Below are 14,129 nucleotides of genomic sequence, written 5' to 3'. Positions count from 1 at the left end.
ATTGGCATCGTGTATTTGTCAACTATACGTACACTGCTCACTACCAATATTACTGGAAAAATAAAATTGTAGAGGATACCTAAATAGATTTTTTCATAAATATATTTAATTAACACGTACTTTAGTCCAGCTACCTCATATTATAGTATTACACGGGATTTTTGCAATTGCTTAATGCTTAGCCTATTTGCTGAGCCTATAACGTCAGAATTAAATAAGGTTCATAAACCTGTACTCAGGACCAGCGTGGCCAAAACAGGTGAGTATTTAACCCTTAAATAAAATTAGGTAGATTTACAATATTTTTTATAACAATTCTATTTTAAGCAATTAGGCTTAACAACATATTTATCGAAAAGCTATCTTAAAAATACAAGCAAAACAAACAAACAAAATGTTCAAACAAAAATCATAAACAGATTACGTAACATTCTAGCCAGCGGTGTACACCAACTACCTCTCTCCCATATTGGCCGGTCCGTCATTACGTCCCGGATCGGTCTATCCTCGGCGTAGTCGGCCCATTACACTGGCTGTAAGCCGGCCCGGCCGACCCGATCCACTAATGACCACCTAAGAATTTTGTGACGCATCTCATTACAGTCATAATTCAAACTGAATATCACGTATTACGTAACTACTATGTTGAATTTACATAAATGTGAGTTTTATCTATTTATATCTCTATACAGAATGCGGCTGTAGCGCTCTGTCGCTGTATAAAATCGATAAGTTTATTGAGTGAATGTAGGCAGAATATAGAAATAGTTGGGATTAAACCTATCTAGGTTAAAGAGGGTATATTTCTATCAAATTAAATTGTTCAACGAAGATGTTTTGTATTATAATCAAGATGTAGCTACATCGTATTGCAAATATAATCTTTGTAGTGCAGTAATACTAGATGGCAATATATTTGCTCGAATAAATTGAGTTTCGCAGCATGTGTACATTCATTTTTTAATATTAAGTCTCAAGATTATTAAAACAATATTCACAATCATGAAAACTCGGTAACACTACACCAGAATATAAAACTACGAACACTATATTAAAAACAATAAGACCAAGTAAAGTAGTGCCTATGCAATAACAGAAAGAAGTACATAGGCCTGAGCTACTTTAATAAAAAGGTTACGACGACATAACGTAATAAACAACGAAATAATATTCATTACAATATCTTATAACATTAAGTTATAAAAATTACTTGGAAACTTTCATGTATATTTTATTAAAATTTTAATGCATGTTTTTGAATAAATATTTCCATAAACATTTTATCCTCTCTTTCCCCTTTAACAACCTCGCCGTAAGAGGGTGGTTGGTATTTTCTGTTTGCAAGAGTTCGGTATAAACAGCCACTATTCTCAAAATGAACGCCTTTCCTACTCGAGTTTTGTGCCAAACGATATTCTTGAAACTTTATAGTATAAAACCTTATTCGGACGGTTTATATTTATTTCCGCGTGTATGTTTAAACTAAGCTTAACATTTCGGTAGATTTAATACTCGGATATTTTAAAATAAAAACGAGATAAGACTTTCTTCATCGTACGACTATGCTATCCAATCGCATTTTTCTGGGTTCATTTAACAAAGTATGTACAAAGATATTACATGTAAAATGACCCTTATCTATAACGAAGACATTACATTTATAACGTACGTTAATGAATACAGATGATACTTTCTAATTAACTCACTCAAAGGAATTATGTAAATGATACCTCCCCATATATTTCGTAGGACAGACCTATCATAACCGTTGTCGGATCTTTTCGACCGATTAACGTACGTATAATAGTTATTTTATGAAATTATAGAATATTAAGATTGTAGTTGAGTCGAGTTAATAAAGTTTGTTCCGGAAGTCTGAGCCGATGTGGGTGGGCCCCCTATGGTATCTTAAGTGGTTCCGTTTTTTATAATGTATGTATCGCATTTTCTTATGCTCAAGTGCTCTACGATTTGTTCTTGGAAACGCGGTACATGTGTTATATTTACTTTGTAAGCGTAGATTTGTAACCCGATATAGAAACTATGTTTCATCTTCTTAGATTTTATAAAATTGTACATAGTAACTTTTGTATGTAGTAAGTATATTTTTGTTCGAGTAAAGTGGTTAAAATAATTAATTCCCTAGCCTTAGGCACTTATAAAAATGCCTACTTACTGAAAAAGGTAACATAAAAAGCAGTGAGATTTAGAAAACCTTGATAACCAGAGTCTGAGAAAGTACGTAATCTCGCGCGCCATTTTATGTAAAAAAGTACTTTTCTGGTCGTTAAAATTATCTCAGTCTAGTACCATGAAGGATCCACTTAATCGCGCGGCTTTACGTCAAGATTTTTCAAAACTTTTCTACCGTAAAAATTATCACCCTTATTCTTGTGAGATATGAGAATAAACCTCTACATTATCTAGCATCGGTACCTAGATCCTTCATCGTTCAATTAGTGGGGATCGTAGAGCAAACACGTCGTAAATTAGTCCACACAAACAGAGTTAATGAGAGGCGGCAAACAGTGCCGAGTGTCAAGTGCTTGTACCCAATAAGGGCCGATCGGACCGATGTCCCGATTGTTTGGCAGGCGTATTGCGTGTCGCACTGTTTGTTCAGCTACGTGACGATTGTCGCACTCCAATTGATCGCAAACAATGTGTCTTGTTCAGACGATCATTATGTATATGTTGTCTGGTTGAGTTGAATGATTTCATCTTAAGCCAAAGATGTTTTGCATAAAGATGGCTAATATAGCGAAAAATCAATTCCTATTCAACAGTCATAACCCACGGATCATAAATTCAACAAAATAACACATTTGACACACTATGTATTGCATTATTGTGAAACCTTAATAAACATTTATTTATACAAGAATATTTTAAATAAACACCGCAAATATAAGCTCGTTTTATTTTCGCTGGTTTTTATGAAATTCAAAAGCATTCTTCTATTATAGCGCTGGGGCGTCCAATCTCTTTATTGACATATAAACAAAGCATTCGCAACTAGTACCTATCTACATTCATCTATTCTTTAGAAGTTTCTAGACGCATCATCGTGTTTGTTCAAAAGCAGAAAGTGTCCAACTTTAAATTCAAAGCCAGTCGACTGGGAGCTTCAAATCTGAATACATTTCCGTCCGTGCAGTATTTTGAAACACAAATACGGAGGGATGGGGGAGATCTCGTGAAGCTGGTTGTGTATCTTCAAGAATATCAGTTGGACAAACACACGGGAGGGGGGCGAGTTGTGTAAGTGGTGGGGGCGGGGGGTGGTGTTTACTACGCTCCGGGGAGGTGAGCGGAGAAATGAAATTGGCAGATATTTCGGTGATGTGACACACACGTGTAGGTAAGCTTGGCTAGCAATGAAAGTTTTGCGAGGTTTTTCCACTTTCGACACGAGCAGAATAAAGTAAAAGAAGGTGGAATGTATTTAGGTACCCTTTATACATACGTAAGGAATGAGAACCCTTCCGTTATATCCTCGAGTAGAAAATATATTGCCAGTTTTCCCGAGCTCGCCTACCCGCACCAAATATCGGTATGCAGTAAAGAACTAACAAAATAAATAAGGCAAAATAATATCGAAGAAAGGTTTCTGCGCTGACCAATGTAGCAGGGAGTAGTAATAACGTTGGTATATTTGCTAAACGTCTGAATTTACAAAGTTTAGTTTATAGAACTGCAAATCTGTAATGTAAGTTTACAAAGTAAGTGTTTTACGTACTGTCTCTGCCATCGTCTCACACGGTTAACGTCATTCAAAGCATAATTTCATCATAAATAAGTAAAATATTACAGCTACCAGGTTATATTTCCAACCTTTTACGTAGTATTTATCGATTTTGTGATCGACTCTACCTAACCTGATGATAGAATTACATACTAATTTTATTCCTTTACGTCAGCAGGTACCCGTATTATTGACTGAAAATACTACACACATCTAAAAATTGCGCATAATAAAATGTTATTTGTATGAAAACTTCAAGCACGTATATTATCCGCGTAAAGAGAAAAGAATAATGGTCGTGTTTGTCGGGACCGCAAGATATTGTTCCAAACTTCAAGGATTTGTTCCATATAATATCGATAAAACAATATATAGGAGGGGACGAAATGGATCAAACTTGGAAAGTATAAATCATTTTCTCCTTTCCCATTCACATTTTCTTCGATATACCAACCAAGATCGAAACCACAATTTTTTGTGTATTTTATATAGCTGATAAGTTTTATTTCATAAAAAAATTGTAGACATTTTATATTTTCGTGAAAAAATATTTTTGCTCCAGAATAAAGCTTTCCCGGATTATTATCAGAAGCTAAACAAACAAGTTCGCCCAATGTTTTGCTCCGAACAATAAAGAAATAAAGCCTGGCATAATAATAAAGAAACTTACCGAGTTTGTAGATATTGCTGAGATGAACGAGTATAAATAAAAGTGCGGCGATACATCCCCGAGTAGGTAGATATATAACATAGATATCATGATATCGGGTTGCGTAACACAAAGTATGAAAGATAACACTGATTGCTGATATCGCTTACTATCTTCATGGTTATTAGGAAAACGGTAATAGAGTACATAACGTTATTTATGCTGAAATAAAATATAAAATAAAATCTTTACTTTAGCGTATTGACAAAATGGTTTGATTTATGGAATGAATAAAGAAATCACGTTTATCGGAGACGTAAACAGTTGAAGTACCGTCTTCTACAATACTCTACTTGAGTATTTAAAACGTTTGAAAATATGACGCCTATTAAACCAAATTAAACTGTTTTTCGACCTACTGTTTCAAAACAGTAAAATCTCTCCACATACCAGCCGCTATTACGCTTGTTGTACGTATCCTGCGATTGTCGCAGTCTGTCGTAAAAGCTCCTACTAATGTTTCAAACTTATTATCAATCCTGAGGGAACTCGACACAATCGGCACCGCACCGGGAATTTCGCACACAAAGGAGTAAACTGTATGCCAACTCGAATAAACGAGATGAGTTGCGGAGCGATAGGATACAAAACCGAGCCCTGTGCCTCGATTCTCTTCTACTATCGCCTACCGACAACCGACCTGTCATCGAGAAATTTTGTATGAAAATCTGATCAGCGCCTCTGACGGGTGTCGTAGGAAACATTTTGGCAGTACATTCTAAATGTCAAAATTCGATAGCTAGCCGGTTGTCGGTAGTCGATAGTGGTACAGAATCGAGGTACTGAGTAGGGGTTTTACTTAGCTCATAAATACTTGGGAGTGCGTGTAAGGCATATTTCAAACTCATTTCGAACTGTCTCCTTGCAACCGTGCAGCGATCAAATTGAATGTTCTACAATGGGCTCATTTCCTTTTTGTTACCTTGAAATGATGTTCATTTACATAAATTTACCAATTGTTATTCTCTGTACGGATACCTTTCTCTTACAAAAGAGATCTAACCAATTTCTATATATAACAGGCTCACAGTCGTGTTTAAATAAATATTTTGTTGGTGGGAAAGTAATACGAACTTTCTTCGAAAACAGGAAAAATAAAAGCACGAATTATATATATTGCCGATATTTAACAAGCTATAATTTGCTTTGTACCTATTTTGTAGGTTATGTTAATTTTATATACCAACCTTCATATAAAAAGTAGGTATCATTAAGCAAATTCGCATTCTTTTTTCGCTTGTTTAAGTAGGAGCGTACAGAATTGGATCCCGTTAGTTTTATTACATCTTCCTTACAAGAGATAGATGAGGGAATTTCCTTCGATACTAAAGAATAGGCGGTATCGGAAACGAGTTAAATAACAGACCTCTTTTGTTTTGTTTTAAAGCCCCAAGGAAAATAACAAGACGGCAGAATATTGATGAGGCTCCTCCGTAGATTGGATTTCTACTTGCTTGATTTTATATTTATAAACGTTTTGAGTTCTCTCAGCGGGAGTTTTCGTTCTCTGTCAGTTTACAAGACGAGAGTATTGCTCAGCGCTTTTTATTGGCCGATAGGAAATGACAAAATATTACTTTTACTCGTCGGTAATAGCTTATTTCATCGCGTGGGAGACGCTTTCAACGTAAACATGGAAAATTGTGTAACATTATATTGTCTGATTTATGTATCGAAATATATTTTACATTCATAATATATTATGATGCAGATCAATAACGTATAAACGGAGAAGAACAAATTCTGTAAACGCTGGGAAAAAATCTCGAATAACATAAAAGAGAGATGGCCCGAATCTGAATTCATATCATGCCTTATCAGAATGTCTTCCGAACGGATAAGTTTGATCGCGTGCGGGAACGAAACGTGCATCTGTGGCCAAAAGATCTCATTTTCTTTACAGCTACAATTCCACCGGCATCCCAGCTTTATTGATAGGTTTTGTAAAAATAGCTTCTGATTAAAAATATAAACCGTGTTATTTTCTACAAACAAATATATTATGTGCCGTACTAAAATATATTTACTGTTAATCGAGGAATACATTTGCTGTAATAAGAGAGGAGATGGCTTAAAACACAATAGCCCCGTAGCATTTCGGACGGAACATCGACAAGTTAATGAAAGACATTTGTATGTAACGGACTTGAGCAGGCTTCCTCCGGGGCCCGATAATGGGGTGCATTCCGTGTTTTTATAGAAACTCCCTCGTTGCCAGTCTCTATGCGGATAGCAGTCAAGTACGTATTGTTAAGTACAATCACGCGTATAAATAGATGGTGAAGTCATGATCGCCACTTACTGGGAATTATATAAGCACATCCTTTTTACTTCGTCCTTATACTTAGTAATCACCGCGTTTCCAAAACATACAATCACTAGTAGTTTTCATAGTAAAAAAATATTTTTAAGTCGGTAGATAGCAGCTGTATAATATCAACTCATTTCTTATAATAAGCTCTGGTTCGGAGGAAAATTATGTTGTTTCATGAAAAATATATATGAAAAAGGTAAACAAAGTAAAAGCAACGTAAAGATCCACTTGCTTTTAAAATACAGAATAGACACGGCAACCATTCCGGTACAAACGGCCGGCCGTAGCATTCGTCCCGAGAGGTGGCCATTTGGCTCGCGCTCTCTCGGATACTTCTCCGCCTCCGTTTCGAATAAACTGAGCACAGTTTTCAGCCAGAGTTGAGAACAGCATTTTAGCCGAGCGTCGTAAAGCGAAGGATCTCGAAACCCGTTACCACGCGACTCCCGGCGACATCTAAATTCAAATTTTTCTTCTCGATTCAGGCAAAACCTTACGACCCCCCCTATCTGCATAAAACGAGATGAATTTCATTTTATACCGTTACGTTCACACTATTTTTATGCGAGCGCCTGTAAATCGATTTTACTTACACCGTTTCCAGGTGACATTTTGATCTTTATTCGGAGAATTCCTTTCATTCACGTATAAGGAACATAAAATAAGATGCGGCGTTACACAATACGGGGGCTGGAAAGGGAACCATTATCGTAACTAGTTTGGCAGCGCACATCACATAACTCTGATGTTACTAGCGTCCATGATACTCACATACATTTACCATCAGGTGGGCAACTGAGTCTTTGCCTTTCATTTCACATAAAAAGATATTTAGAGCCCTCTAAAGGCTCTCATATCAATTCTTATTTACATAGGCATTTTTATATTAAATTATCAAATAGGTACAGATACCGGTCCAATCGACCGCTAGCACTTATCAGGGTTGCCTACAAAATGCAACCTACTTTAAAGTCGCCGACTAATTAAAATGTTACATTGTAGTTAAAAGCGTCTGAGCCATGCGACTGTGTATTTTAATATAGAAGGCTAACGTATTAATTAATGTTGGAAATACTCGTGTCTGGCATGCACTCAACTCAATGGCTCAGCGTAGAAATACTTACATATATGTTTGTTTTCTTTGTCCCGAGCGGAGGTAGGGAGTTCATAAATAACTACAATTTACTCGAGAAATAAACCCTAGATTGATAAGGTACAGTTATTTAATCTTTCAATTTAAAATCACGACCCGTTAACTCGACTCTTGCGACATCGAGTATAAGCCGACCACAAAATGATTTGAATCTTTATATTTATGCTCGATAGATAAGCATCCAAGCAGAGTAGCAAGGTATCTCTATCTTCACTACACTGCGGACATTCTGAGATAATATAATAATTTGGCAGGCGTCATATAATTTCATGACGAAATCTCGTCTACTTTTTCTTGTGGCAAATCTCTAAAGTTTCCAACCTAAAGCATTGTGAATAGACCCGTAAAACAACGAACAACCATTCATTTAGGGATCTCCAAGTTACGTCAGCGGCTTATGAATAAAGAGGGGTCGGCTGCCGGAAAAATAGGGGGTTATTCAAAAGGAAAAGTTTTTTTGCGTAAAAAAGGACGACTAAGCGGTGGATTATCGTCCATTCGCTGACAAGAGTTTTGTGGAACTCGTGGCCGAGTTATACGAACAAGCTTTTTATTATCGCTTACTGGAAATGTTGGGGAAAATGTACGGATAAGAAAAACAATTATCACCACGCTCCTTCGGTGTTTACTCTGGCTGTGTTTACCCGGCCAAGCTTTGTCATGACTAAAATTTTAAACACGGACAATGAGTCGTTTCCTGGGCAGGTTTGGGCACCCGTTTTAAATATTGATGTTAGTTGTGGCGCCTGCATGTCAACAAACCTTAAACGGTTAAAACAGTAAATATTTTTCACATGAAGTATGTCATAAAAGCCGCTTTAGCCGGGTTGAGGCTGAAACGTTTTTTCTCGTATCGCATCGATCGTAGCTTTTTACTTTGTGCGATAAATAAGCAGTTTCCGTCATATAAACGATGAGTTCTCACGAAAAGGTGTACGATTTGGGCGGATGACTTTATAATTATTTTCCACATGTGGGCTAACGATTCGTTCCGGGACATTAGCGATGGCCGGAGAGCCGGGACCAAATCCCGGCCGAGTAACGAGATCTCCGGCTCAGCGTGAAATTGTGAAATTACCGGGACGGCTGAAGGCAAACTACACTTCCACCTAATTAAGTAACGTTGTAATTTACTATGAATATTATATTTCGTTTCATAGTTTTTTATTTTACTATTAATTGGTAATACTTAGAGTTATTAATTTTCTTGTTGGTGTGATTGCCTACTTAAAGCAGGTATTTATATATTTGTTGTTATTCTTGTATATTTTTGACGTAGCACGTATCCACAGTACATTAAATCCTCAAGCAAAAAAAATATTACAAACCAAAAACTGGGAGATACTAAGAATATTCAAATAAATTATACATAACATTATAATATCAAGTAGCCAAAACCATAAACATGTAAACATTGAATTATACATGCAATTACTCAACTAAGTGGGGAGAAGTCAGCGTCAAATCGCACCGCAGTGCAGAGCAATTTGTCGGGAATATTGAGTGCGTTGGGAACGTATTTTGTGTTTGCGCAAAACGTAACGTTGTTCACTGAAACTGTGAGATAATGCCGCCCGGGACCTCCGTCAATGTGCTCGGAAATTTCGTCTTCTGATAAAAGAAAATGTCTTTAGTACAAGGTGCTATATAAACCGTCAGTTATTTTTATATAAGGATGTAGGAAGTGTGTTTGTTTTTGTTATTCTTGAAAGGAAGTATTTTTTCTATAAAAACCTGTGAATTTCACCACTTACAGTTGAATAGGCTCACCGGTATATTGCAGTACAAAGGTTTTCCTATTAATGATGCAGTATTCTTTTAAAGCAGGCATCGACTAAAGAGTCCTCACTAAAAAATAACACACTATTTATTTTATGTAGATTTAAGAACGTTCAAAACCAATTATGTATGAAAGTTTGTACATTACGTGAAATTAATAATTAATGTCTTTATAGTAATCTCAATAGAAAAAATATGCAAACGTTGTAAGTAGAAAAAAATACTCTACTCTATTTTTACTATAGTAATACTAAAACGAAACTATCAAACAACTAAGACAGAAAAGTCGGAACTATCATCAGCGATTAGCAAGGTTTACGACCTTACCTACATCTCTATCCGCCCCTGAGTCCCGTGGATTACACCCGTGTACCTCGCCTACATACTATTTTATGGATGTATTAAGTCAGAGACAACGTTTAGCTACCTCACACCTTAGAGCTAAGTGATTTAATTAACTGAAGGGTAAGGTGACTCCTACGTAGACACATATGCTTCTTATTAAGTAGTACTGCAGATAAATTGTACGTAATCTAGTTTAATTTGTACAATTTGAGACTAAGTATTTTCTTATTGATTTAATTACCTAAATAAGAAATAAAAAGTCGTTGGATACAACAAATATTTTACTAAAATAAATAGTTTTGGGCAACAAAAATGTACTGCAATAAGTATAATCCGCAGTCTTATTCAGTAAAGTATTCCTAAACTTCAGAATTTTGGATAAGTACTTTCAAGACTATAGGTATTGCTCATTAGGTAGATAAATATAAATAAAGGCTACTGTGCCATTATGCTCCTCATCCAATTTAACATAATCTTTAACATTTTACGAAAGCTATTTTATACCGGAGAATATCAAAGACATTTTAGCAGACAGAGACGGCCTTATCAAAATTCAATATCTTTATTTTGTGTTGGAGAAGGACGGTGCACCCAGCTCGACTAATCTCGAAGGAACAATGTTGCGTCTCAATCCAAAACAATTTATTACCATACGTATCAACTCGTAACTCCGTTTAACAAATATAAACTTTATAACAAGTTGATAAAGTTTAATCTCGTGTGTGTTTTATTGCGTTTGTGTTGTTTCGTCTCGAATATGAAGATCTCATTCCGTGTAAGCTGGCCCTTACAATGTAAGCGTCGGAGACAAGTCGAAATGCCACGGAGCGAGCATTTACTCGTATTTCTTACTCGTATATACGCAATTATGTAGCTAATTATAGTGATAATAAGTTTAATTTGAACGCTTACGATTTCAAGAGACCCCTCGGGTGACCTACCGCAGCGTCGGATTGACTACATAAATAATACCACACGCTTTTTATTCAAATGAGTATTAAGTAGCACTTAAATTAATACTATGCATGCATTCAATTTTCTTTAAGGCGGTCAATTTGTTTTTCTACCTGTCATGATACGCCTAATAAACTTTATATGGCTTAGCGCTAATTTCAACTAGTTCCCATCGCTATGCGAACAATTATTTTCTATTAAAGTACATCAATAATTAACGTATGACTTTTATACTCTACAGTACTAATTTCACAACTTCCCTCATTAAGTTTAGTATTTATGAGCTAACTTTTTGTGTTCAGTAAAATAAGCAAGGTTGACAACTTTTTACTATTATTTTTTTCGACCACGTAGGTACCTATTAATAAAGTACCTATACATAAATTATAAAAACTAGTTCTTACATTTTTTTATCATTTAAAACGTTCAATGTATTACGTACACGGCAATCATCATAACTAAATTACTGGGCGCAGTACAGTCGATGAAAAAAATGTACGGTGTCCATATTAGCGGCACGAGTTAGTTAAATAAATCAAGCGACGCGCGATCGCGCCGCCCCTCCCGGCCGGTTCCAAGATGGCCGCCACACACAGCTGACTGTTCTCTCACGTTTTTTTGCCATTGCCACCATTTTGTCGCACCCATTCTTTTTTTTTTCAAATTCTTCTGAGGATTTCTACATGTCAAATTAAGTTAAACTAATTTTAGCTGACGTTTACGCGACAAGTTGTAATTGTTTCCTTGTTTACTGTGTTGTATGTGGGATATGCTTGTACCAAACACGACTTGGAATTATTCCAAATTACACGTACAAAGTTGCTTGTTTTTGATGATCCTGCGGCAGACATATTCATAGGTGAGAGATAGTTAATTTTCTTACACTTAAGGTGGAGTTAGTACTTATTTTTACCATGAAAGAACTTTTTGTGTGTTTTGAAGTACCTATTTTTTTTCGTATTAACGTCTTTTATAAAACACAAAATGTGTATTTATTATTATCGGTGATATCAAAGTATTATATCAAATATTTTCCTACATTCATACGCAGTGTAAGAATCTATAGCTGCAGTGTCGTCCTATCTCGCGCCTACGTGGATTTAATAACTCCTTAATCTTCTCGAAGGATAATATTTGACTTTACTCTGTACAAGTTGCCTTGTTCCATCTTTATGATATTAGGTTAAGTTCGCTCCGAAAGGATTAAGGCGGCTCTTAATTCAACGCTCCCGGGCCGGAATAAATTTAACGTTTTGAGAAGCTTATGAAGAAAAACTTGAGATGTACGGATAAGCTCTCTCGTTTAAAATATCGTTGTATTCATGTGGAGTATTATACGGAACAAAGTATATAAATATAACAAAATAATGGAGTTTTGAGATTGAGCGCGAGTGTACATAAATTGTTGACTTTACAATATTATGCAAAACAAGTATTTTAAATTCACTGATACGTAGGTATACAGTGCATTTAGTATTTTGGCTCCACATACAGCATTTAAATTTGGCTGCATTTTATTCGTCAGTGTACTCGCGCCAACAGTTTAATTGCGGCGTGAAATTTACGCGCGCTTCGAATTATACCTGCAAAACATAGGCACACGTGGTAATGGGCACGCAGCCTCCGAGCGCAGATACACACGGTAATTTGAACGAATCTCTCGATATTTCATTTTATTTTCCTCCTCAATTTTATTTTATTTTCTCCGAGCGGAACGCCTCTAGCTGAATGGAAGGTAATTGTAGGCTGCGCAGCGAAGGGTTCGCTTCAGGGAATAATTGTACGAATATAGCGGAGCCTTTGGGAGTGTTTAATGCCGGGCTATGTCGAGGCCGCATTTTACTGGGCCTGCGCGTTATGCTTAATGCTGGACCAAGGACGAAAATTATCTCAGTAACGAGTTTTGTAAAAGCGGCGATGGGAACTAATGAGACTATTGGGTCCCCCGACTTGTTGTATGAATATTTTTATAGGGCATAACTTTAATTTTGCAAGGGGACGATTAATTTTAATGGAGGCGATGAAGAGCGTTCCGTGGCGGTCGAAGCGTCGCAAACAACGTGCTCCGTCTGATAAATGTTACAAACGAGCAAAGGGTTCGCGATAAACTTAGGTAAAAGCGTACTCACCGATGTGGAAGCGCTGGCGTCACATGGGACTTGAACTTCGGACACACTGCACACCACTGAATATTTAAAATAATGAAAAGCCCGGACAACGGACCGGGGCGTTCCCTTTTAAAAATGCACTGCACTCGGGTTTTACTGCGGCCGTGCAGGTTGGTCGAGGAGAAATTCTTAAGACCAGGATAACAGTCTCGTAAAGGAGGTGGTTCCTGAAATACACCAGTTGGAAATAAACACATTGGCGTTAGCGCGTCAGAAAACGATGAGCACAGTTAAACTACCTGCCATGTTCAAACCGAGATAGATCTATCCCCGTTCGTGAGAGGATTACAAATATATCTTGGCAGACATTTTTAATCCTAGAAAAAATATGAAGATTTGTATGCGACGTCGTAATGTTTTATCCTATTGCTCCGATAAATTATATTATAGTCCAAAAAGCGTTTATGGCAGAATCCTAATCTTTAAATTAGTAGTTTTTACATAATAATTCAATTTATATAAGTAACGACCAGAATCAATTTATATGAACGATTTAAAACAATGTAAATGCTTACTGAATATATTTAGATTAATACTAAATGAAGAGCAAGGGTTATCTAAATCGATACCATTTGAAAAGACGTTAGTATAATTGATTTAGATATTTAAAACATGTTTTCGTAAGAGTTACAGGTTTTTTTTATCCCTTTTTTACCTATAGGGAATAAATCATGATTTCATTTTCGGAATAAAAAACTCTGAAGTACTATTTTTAACCTAGATCTTTTAAATGTTCTATTTATTAGAATAGTAACACTTTATATGTATTCATTCAACATAAGTGGTGTCTTTGACTTCATAGAAACGAAAACCAATTCTCTCACGCTTCCTATTTAACATAAATACTTTAAAAATAAACTCAAGTACTTGCACCTTTCTAATTAAAAAAGACGAAGAAATTTTCTATAAAAACATGTAAACGGCCAGTCACAAAAAAGCAATCACGAAAATAGAGCGGCTTC

At 36.1% G+C, this 14,129-nt stretch overlaps 1 protein-coding gene across 1 annotated transcript in view; it reads right to left on the bottom strand.

Moving 5' to 3' along the window:
• LOC142976607 (uncharacterized) overlaps window positions 1-13,397 on the bottom strand; it is a 94,262-nt gene extending 80,865 nt beyond the window's left edge. The window contains exon 1 of the mRNA XM_076120051.1: window positions 13,129-13,397. Coding sequence (XP_075976166.1) covers window positions 13,129-13,364 — 236 coding nt within the window. The 5' untranslated portion in view covers window positions 13,365-13,397. The remainder of the gene's footprint in view (window positions 1-13,128) is intronic.
• Window positions 13,398-14,129: the final 732 nt, after the last annotated feature.

The sequence above is a fragment of the Anticarsia gemmatalis genome, chromosome 11 (assembly GCF_050436995.1).
Source record: "Anticarsia gemmatalis isolate Benzon Research Colony breed Stoneville strain chromosome 11, ilAntGemm2 primary, whole genome shotgun sequence".
In the NCBI taxonomy this organism is placed as follows: domain Eukaryota; kingdom Metazoa; phylum Arthropoda; class Insecta; order Lepidoptera; family Erebidae; genus Anticarsia; species Anticarsia gemmatalis.
The sequence above is the reverse complement of the archived record's forward strand: the minus strand, read 5'-3'. Positions and strand labels throughout refer to the sequence as shown.